General features: G+C 39.8%; 1 protein-coding gene across 1 annotated transcript in view; it reads left to right on the top strand.

Moving 5' to 3' along the window:
- The window catches only part of wdr41 (WD repeat domain 41), a 20,679-nt gene extending 13,248 nt beyond the window's left edge, over positions 1-7,431 (top strand). The window contains exons 12-14 of the mRNA XM_008297203.1: positions 2,314-2,399; positions 5,169-5,302; positions 5,383-7,431. Coding sequence (XP_008295425.1) covers positions 2,314-2,399; positions 5,169-5,302; positions 5,383-5,523 — 361 coding nt within the window. The 3' untranslated portion in view covers positions 5,524-7,431. The remainder of the gene's footprint in view (positions 1-2,313; positions 2,400-5,168; positions 5,303-5,382) is intronic.
- Positions 7,432-9,983: the final 2,552 nt, after the last annotated feature.

The raw sequence follows: 9,983 nt of genomic DNA on the forward strand, positions 1-9,983 counted from the left end.
CCCCCATCACACATAATTAGCTTTAGGACTTGACCATTACTTCTGGTTGTACGTTTCTGGCACTGATAAATGGTGCAATTTTGACAATTGTCAAAAGTAATACGCTTTTCAAACCTACAGGCAAGTTTTGTAGTTAAGAGAGTAAAAACAAGATAGATTCTACGTTTAATCCTCTGCCATTAGTCTGTAGCTGCTTAGACCAAAGACAGATATTTTTTTATTTTTTCTTAGTTTTATTCAAGTATTTCTCACAGATCCAACATTATTTAGTAATACAGAAAGCAAAGATTTGATTAAAGTTTAGAAAAAAAATAAGCATGCCATATTTTTCAGTTTCCACTACTGTTAATTATCTTCAGAGTCCTTTGATTTATTTTGCGACTCCTTGTGAGGATCTTTGCTTCCAGGCTGGTTTAGATTGATCCGTGTCGCAAGCCTGCACTCCATTTTTCATCCACTTGAGTGCGCCATTGTTCTTGTCTTGTGCAAGACATTAAAAACGGATTCCTAGAAATCCAGAAGACCAGATCATATCAGCATTTTTTTTCTTCCTTTTAATAAAACACAAAACTTCTAATAATGGTTCTAAAAGCTCCTTTATGCCTTTTTTTTGGTCAGAAGGTGGTCTGAAAGAACAAGCAGGCATTTCTGCAGGAGGCAGTAATATGAAAACGCCCTGCAATTCAACTAAATCAACCAAGTATCAATTTGTGTCCTGAACTTTTTTGTGATGAGAATTTTTTCTTAACGAAAGTAGACAACAAATACATTTGGATTAAATGGTTTATATTAGTCTCTTGCACCAAGTTACACAGAACGAGTCAGGGCAGCAGCTACAACCAACATGATCACATGGCAAGTCCATACTGTACATTTGCACAAATTCAGTAAGAGAACATTTCATAAGTGGATAGTTATAAATAGTCTACTTGACAGAGTCTGCTATCATGAAAGATACAAGGTTCTCTGTTGTAGCCACAGCTTGTTTTGTATATCTAGTTTCTACAGTAGAACATTCAAACCACTAAAACAAATCAGGCTCATTTAAGTGAATTTTCTCAAATATCAGACTTTGTGCGTCATCGAGGCACTTAAACACAAAATGAAATTAGTCCCCAACATTGACAAGATCACTCAGAAAAGCTGCTCTTGAGGAAATTCAGTATACTGTACCGACCTGTCGCATCTATTATCAGTAAGATGTCAGTACCTAACCCTGTGATCCTCGAGCAGCTTTTGCTCCTGTCACATTTTCTGTCACTGTCGGCTCATTTTTCACTGCAATATAAAGTCCTACACCTCTATGGAAACAGCACAACTATGGCTAACAATAGAAACAACTCAAATATGTCTTCATGCAATATAGCATAGTTAAAATGCCATAAGTCATGAAAAAGAAAAAAAACTAACTTGGAATTAACATTTACAGCATTTTTTTTCAAGTGGCCGTGAGTGTTTTTGATACTGGAAAGATTGTGGCTGTACGACGTATTGTAGATATTTTACTGCTTACATCTTCACAACCATTTTTTTTCACAATCTAATGCAAATCAACTCCATACGGATGTTTCTCTCCACTGCTGCATTTATTTTGTACTCACGTATGTTTGATTTAATACCATGAATCATAAACAAAACCAAAGTTGAATTTTCTTTTAGTTAGTTTACTAAAATTGAAAACACCTGGAATCAACACGTACAACATTTCTCTAAGTGCCCACAAGTGTTACCAATTCTAGGAAAAATGGTTAATCTACATACTGTAGATGTTTTACTACTTAGAAATTTTAATTGTAATTTGTTTTCATACTTGCCGCCTCTCTGCTCGGTGTACACACAGTCTGCTGTTTAACTGAGAAGTCCCTGAATTTTTCCATGTGATTGTTAAGTTCATCTGAGTCAGTCATGGGTTTTTGATGAATATTTAAATGAGACATGTAGAATACAATAATGTTGATGAAGTATTACAATTTCAAGCCAAGATGTGGATAATTTCCCCCAACGGATTAATTCAAATACAGTTGAAAAGTTCCAACGATGTAAAAAATCTAACATGAAATCCAACAATTTCTTCTGTTTTCGCTGCTTCTGGCTCAGAAAAATGGTGTCATTTGTAAAAGATGTAAATTGGTTAATTGGATGCACAGGAACCTCAGCCTGGTCTTTGTTTTGAATGTAACTCCAAATCTTCAGCGTATCCCTACGTATGTCACCGTCTAACCTGTTGCAAGTTGTGTATGTTCAATACATTCACCTTACAAACAGAAGAAGAGCTTGTGGTTATTATTACTCAAGTAGCTGCCTCTCTTTCAGCGAGCTGATGTCCTGCTCTGAGGATGGCAGCGTGAGGATGTGGGAGATCCAGGACTTGCCTCCTTCTGCTGAACCAGCCTCTCCAGGTGACACACATGCAAACAACAGGACACACACTCAGATGTTCCAGCGTTGATGGGACGGCAAACAGTTCCCACACCTTGTAAACGGCCATCATCCCATTTCCTCCCACGGATTTGCCATTTTATGAAAACTAGATTACATTCCTCATGATAGATTACATACTTAAGTATGAATTAGAAAGATCAAAGACTGGAGAAAATTGCCTGCACTGAACTTGTGTATGTGTGTAGTGCAGTGTCTTGATGTGAGGGAGGAGGTTAGGTACAGTAATGTTGGCCAGATGTGGTGTTGTGTACATCAAAGGAAAGTGGACCGTACCAGCACTCAGACTGGCTGTGTTTTCTGCTTAAGTGGGGTGGTCTAAAGTTGAGTATGCGTCTGTGTGGTCATGCTGTCTTTGATGCTGTAGATGTCTGTAGTTAGTGTCGCACTGTGGTGAGTTTTGGCTGGAGAATGCACTGCAAAGGCCAATTATTTGTCAGTCATTTGTTTTGTGTCGGAAACCAGAAGTCAGTCACTTACAACTCCTGTGGGCTTTCAAGGAGAGTTCCACTTTATTTCATCCTGGAATGTTAACCATAAATGCGGCCATGCTAACTTAACCCTGACAGCTCCAGAGTAGAGATTTGTGGAAAGGAGAACTTGTGCAAAACAACCCCAGGATAGTGTAGTGGGATTAGAGCCACGGACAGTGAAGAACCTAAGCAGTGGTAGGTGACTGTTTTCACTAAAAAGGCTTTCTCTATACCATCTGCTCAGCATCAAACAATAAGGACAACTAGCTGGTGCAACATTTAGCAGCTTTAACAGTTGTAATATTTCCCGCAGAGAGCTGACCAGAGCTAAAACAACAATGAATAATGGATTCATATTAATTAGGTAGCCAGAAACACAACTCTAAATGAACATGGAAGGCCTGTTCATGGTTTCCACATTCCTGTGCGCTCACTGACTTTGACAGTGAACAGTGGTGCTTTTCATGCTGCTGTAGATGTGCACCAGTCTGCTGTGTAGATACCCATGTTGCATTGCCGCTCATATCAAACACAGTAAAACACACGGGGCCGTTGTGGATGATATCTGAAAGGCTGTGACTTTGACTTTATGCAGGATGTAGTGGCTGGTTACAGATTGGACTGTAGCATCCTGTCAGGGGGATTATTCCTGAGGTGTGTTGAGCACACTAAGAAGACAGAAGAATTTCTGGAGAATTTAGAATTTTCTACTGTATTAGAACTTGCAATGACGACTTCGGTTGCAATCCTTTCATTAATGAATTATAAAGATGATGGAGAATCTGCTTGTCCAGTCTCTCCTTATAAAAAGCTTTGTTTTGAACACCAGTTTTGGTTTGCACACTGCAGAAGGGTCCCTGTGAACCCTTGCACACATGGGCCTATAAAGAAATTTACATTACGTGGTCTTAAAAGTACGGAGCCCGTCTGGTGACATCGATAAGAAATAAAAACAACCCGTTCCCACGCATTAGTAAATCGTGGCCACGAGTTATTAATACGTGGGACCGACATAGTTAAGTTGTGGCCTCGCATTACTAATATGAAGAAACAAGAGAAGTTGTGGAGCAAATTTCACAGTGCGGTCATACCAGCTGTCGATTAAGGAAAACGGGCGGACTTGCATGAAACGTGGAGCATTTTGATTTGATTTGATTTGATTTGATTTGATTTTAACCTTGGAATGAACCACACCAATATCCTGCGATCTCTTGCGACGAAACATCGTGTGATAATTATACCGTTCCCACGCATTCATATCTCGTGGCCACGAATTACTAATACGTAGGAACGAGTTATTTTTATTTCATATCGATGTCACCTGACGGGCTCCGTATAAAAGACCAATTCATGCCAAAATTTGTAACCCTGTGTGTGAACTTTAGTCTTCAGGGCTACACAATTATTGACACTTTATTGAAGTCATAATATAGCCAAGTGCAACATCCACATTGCAGGAGTTGCAGTTTTTGCAAAAGGTGAAATCTTCCACAACATACCATTAAAAACTGTCGTATTGCTACAGAAATGCACTGACCTTTCAGTCATATTCTCTAAACATAAGGAAAATAAAGCTGCAACAACTAATTGTTTAGTTGACTAATTTATTGAATCATTTGTTGACAATTAATTTAATACAATCGTTAACTATTTTGATACTCAATTCATCAGAAAAAGGCAAAATTCATAGATTCCACCATCTGAAATCTGAGTATATTATACTTTCTTTCCTCCTCTACGACAGTAAAAGGAACAAGTTTGGCTTGTGGAACAAACAAGACATACTGACTGACATTTTTCACCATTTTCTGACATTTAATAAAAATGTAGTTTATACAAATTTAAACATAAATTGATTGTTTTTGGATGTATCCCACTAAAACATGCAAGTGATGATGAGCAGACAGACAGAAACACAGCACCCTATCTACTACTTCAGCCTGGCATATTTGCAATAATCATAGCTCTTGTTACCATATGGGTTGTGCTTTTTGGGGAAACAAGAATACTTCAGTATTCAGTCCAAAAGCAAGTATACACAGAAAATAGCCCTGCTGGAGCAGCCATTAGGGCTAGCTGTAGGGGCATCTACTTCTCAATTAACTGTAGAAGAAGTTCCACCCTCTGACAGAAATATTCTTTTCAACAGTAAAAGCACATGCAACAAGACCAGGATGTATACAATGGATCTTCTTTAAACCATTATTAGAAGTCCTCAAGTATGCTTTAACACTAACCTTCTGTCCCTATAACCAGGGTTCTTTGGGATGTGGAGTTTTAGCCGGTCAAACAAACAGTCTGGTCCGCCATCAAAGAAGGTCATGGACATCCCCAACATCAGGATGCTGGAGTTGACAGGAGACCTGATTGGACACTCAGGAGCAGTCCAGGTAGGAGTCCATCATGTTCAAACTTACATTTTGCTTCTAAATGATGTCGTCCTCAATTATCCGTTTTGAACTTCTTCCAGATGTTTGTGAGCTTCAAGGAGAACGGTTTGGTCACGTGCTCGACGGACCACCTGCTGATTCTGTGGAAGAACGGAGAACAACAGTCCCAGCTCCGCAGCCAGGTGCTTTTCCAGAAATTGGAGGAGAAGGGAGGACTTTGACCTTTAACCCTCAAATCACTGCCTTAAAAAACAGGAGAGGCGGGAGGTTGTCGCTTGATGTTGCTCACAAATCATGTGAATTTTGGTGTAATGATTGTTGTTTACATTTACTGATAGTGTTATTGATTGACTTTGGACTGAAGACTATTTAACTAAAATTTTTGAAACTGAGTGAATACCTCATCTCAGAAATTGACTCATAGTTTTGCTTCCACCCTGGAGTGTTGGAGCGCTGTGATGTTACAGTAAAGTCAGTCATTTTGTACCAAGCGTTGCCTATTATGAGTTATATGCTGGTACAAGGTGTGATGGAAGAACTCAGACACTGTTTATGTTGCACAAGCAGCATGTGCAAGCAGTCACTGTCAGAGTCAGTAGACTATGTGATGCTGCGCTACTGTGTCAGGGGCATTTTTGCGACCACTGGTACATGTGCATTTGTGGTTCCTCCATGGACCGGAGCAGAGACAAAACATCTCTCTCTCTCTCTGTTGGTCGGCAGCCGGGACGATCCAACCCTCATGTGGAGGATCATCACTGAGGTACGTCTGTGCCTCTGACCCAGAGACCACACAGCAGTTTTCATAGTGGAAAAGCTTCAGTCTCGAGGACTGGACCAGCCACATCAGGTCAGGAGCCCACCAGGAGCATTCTCCTTTTTTTTTTCTACACGTGAATGTGCACTGTGTGTTCGTCCCCCGGGTTTGATGGTCAACACAGGGTTCCACTGTAACATTTTAAGGTGTTTGAGAGAGAAGATTCAGAGCAAACAACCTCAACTGCAGCACAATGGCATGTGTGTGCTCCAACTGCACTGTTGCCTTTGCCTTTTTATTTACTGCACTGGTATGCTGCTGCCTGTGCTCCTACTAGGATTGTAAGACTCCCTGCAATAAGCACCAAATCTCCTCCAATGAGTCAAAAAGTCGACTCTTCAGTTTGAATTTCTTTTTGGGGAAGTCAATCTGGTGAGTGGTGCCGGTGGAGAGCGACCACTATGGTGGTGTGGCCTCACATCCGGTGCATAATTCACCCGATGTGGACCAGCTCAAAGCACAGCAGGAGCACCCAAATGTTATTGCGCCGCAGTTTAAGTCTTTTATACAGAATGCTCTCCCTCAGACGTTTCACTAGAACTCTGTGTTCAACCTTGGGGGGCAAATCCAACCACGTGGACGCTGAAGAGAACTGCTGGGCCGTAGCCATAAATCCAACTTTGTAACCAGTGATGATCCTTGATTTGAGGTTTTGATCATCCCATCATCACAGAATGTGATGTTTTCTTCTCTGCATCAGTTTGCGGTCCACCTGCTAGTAGTCACAGAAACATCTGGAGGGCAGATTCCTGATGTTGATCGCACAGGGTCATGTGGAATCCTGACTCGTGACAGTCACTGCTCGCACATGCTGCACACACGTGCAACACAAAGGGTCGCAGAGCTTCTTGATCGCACTTGTATAAGCCTGTTCCATGTGCATTATTCTACAGTTTTGTTTTTTTTAAATCCCGTCCGCCAAAAACACCTGTTCTGGTTCTTGTCTGCATGTGTTAATTTGCACTGATGTATTTTGTGATTTCTGGCACTTTTTTGTGTTCTTGCGAAGAGTTGGATAAGAAAATTGATGCCACTGTATCTGTCTGTTCAAAACAAAAAGCTCAGAACAAAGATTAGAAATGGGAAAACCACTGGTGTGGCTGTGACCAAAGGTAAAAAAAAAAATCGCTATACCCCCACCCTAAAAGCTCACTTATGAATGAATGTTGTTTCTGAACAGATGTGAGAGCGGTTTTGATCTTCTCGTCCACCTCATGTAAAGAAGGCAAATCAGAACATTTCAAGCTATTCCTCTAAACATGTTGCTGCCATTGATGTAACGGTTTCATATTTAAAGAATGCTTTAATCGTCTCGTACAATACATTATTGTGTTTGACAGAAAACATCAAAATAAGACATAATCCAGAAAGAGCAAAAATACATTAAACTTTTCAAACAAACATGGGCGATTTTTAGGTGACTAACATAAAGCTTTGTAACTACTAAGCTTGAGGCAGTAAAATCTTTCAAAACACACATTACAAGTTCTCATGGCCGATAATGATCATTTGTTTGAAAAATACTTTTTTTTTTTGTACTGCATATAATATCACTTTCTAATTTTTGTTCCATTTATAAATTATACAAAACACAGAATTGGCACGTTCTCGCAGTCACGGCCATCAGTGTCACAGATGAAGGAGAGGAAATAGAAATCACTGTAAGTGATGAAGGCTTATCATTTCATAACAAGCAGTTATACAATCTGGTTCTGCCTCAGTAGACTCAATGCGAGGCGTTAACTGACTGGCTGTCATCTAATGTAATTGAAATCATCATATTCCAGTCATTACTGCTCACAGAAAAGGCATGGCTGTCTGACATGTAAATCTGAAATATTTAAATCGTCTTTGTGAATAGAAATCTTCTTTTATAGACTAGCAAAAATATCTTCTCATGATCAGTGATAGCAGCTATGAAACATTCAGACGTGGAGCCGCATTTCAAGTCACTGTAAAAAATTAGAGATTTTGGAAATCAACGGCAACATGTAACATCCAAAACAAACAAACAAACAAAAAAAAGTCACACAAGCAAAATATGTAAAATGCAAAGCAAAACAAAAAGATATTGGCTGAGTATTTACAGGAACAGCAGGTACATTAGGTAGTTTACAGTGTATTGCAACAAGAGCAGACCTAAACAGTGAGACGTGACAAGATTAAGGCGTCCGTTAAGACCTTGATCATCAATAGAGTGACTACATCGTTGTGAGTACATTGAACATGGATGTGACTAAAGTGAACTGAAACATTTGTGGAATTTAATCCAACTGCACTGATTCAGTTTCTGTCTTATAAAAAAAACAACCTCAAAGTTGTACAAAACACAGGATAAAATGTCAGGACCATTGTGACTGAACCATCAGCACTGACTCACCAACTCAAAACTGTAGCACAGACCATGAAGCAACATACCGGACGTCATGTTTTTTTTAGTTTTTCTTAACATGTCTAAAACACGTATGGCTTGTCTTGTAATTCTATAGAGGAGGAACTGTTTGAACAAAAGTACTTTAGTTAGCAGGTGTAAAGATGACCAAAGAATAAGGCACCTTTTAAAGAGCTCTCTGTGCCTTTGGTTAATACTGTAATGTGCGTCTTCTGGATTAATACACGCTTACTGCACACAAAGAGCTACACATCCTTCTACATGATCTCCAGCAAGATACATACAGAATTTCACCAAAGGAAATAGGAGTTTATGGATACTGATAGACTTACCTACCAACCGCCATTTAAAAGTTTAGTTTTGTTAATTTGTCTAGTCATTTATGAAATAATATCTGATGTTCTGCTGCTGGCAGTAGTGGTCTCTAACATCGGCTCACCTTCATGAATCAACACAGTTTTAAAGTCAGCTTTGGTTTTACCCTCTGAACCCAATGACAGCGTTAAAAGGCATGTTAGCTTTATAAAAAACACAAAACAAAAATTACACCAGAGCCAGAAGCTGTGGAAACTGAAGAGTCAGTGAGTTGTGAACACTTCAGTGGTTGAACTTCTTATCAGAATACCTTAAACTTGTGATATTTTGTCAACATCACGTAATTTACGCGTCTCACTTATGGATAAACCATTTGCCCTCACCAGATTCTCTAAAAAACTAAAATTCTCAGGTCATTGGCACAATCAAGAAACTGCAACCAACAGTCAGGTGACAAGTATTTATGGCGTATTCGGCTGAACTGCAGGCTGGAAGGATCTGCAATAAAGTATTTATAGGATGTAGAGCCACCATTTTCCCCCCAGTATTGATAACACCTGTGTGGGTGCTATAGAAACATCCATCCATCCATCCATCCATTATCTATATACCTCTTAATCCTCACTAGGGTCGTGGGGAGCTGGAGTCTATCCCAGCTGACTTAAGGTGAAGGCAGGGGACACCCTGGACAGGTCACCAGTCTATCACAGGGCTACACTTAGAGACAGACAACCAAGCACACTCACATTCACACCTACAGACAATTTAGAATCACCAATTAACCTCAATGTGTTTTTGGACCTTGTGGGAGGAAGCCGGAGAACCCACTGCACGGGGAGAACGGTAGGTCCCGGGTGTCCTCTCCGGGACGTGAACCAGCTTCTTGCTGCGAGGCAACGATGGAACCACTGTTTCACCTTTCAGCCTGCTATAGAAACATTGTTTTTCAATTGTAGTTTTTTTCATGTTTTGCGCAAAACTCAGAGAAATTCAACTTCTTCTACTTCTTTTTTTTTTTTTTTTTTTAATAGATTTATAGCATAATAACTTTGTTGAACTGAACCAAATATGTTTTTGAGTTTTTTTCTACTTCTATCCATAGTGATGTTTCCATAGAGGTACAGGACTTTAAATTAGCCCACAGTGAGTAAAAATGC

This window comes from Stegastes partitus, unplaced genomic scaffold (assembly GCF_000690725.1).
Source record: "Stegastes partitus isolate 25-593 unplaced genomic scaffold, Stegastes_partitus-1.0.2 Scaffold1198, whole genome shotgun sequence".
NCBI lineage: Eukaryota > Metazoa > Chordata > Actinopteri > Pomacentridae > Stegastes > Stegastes partitus.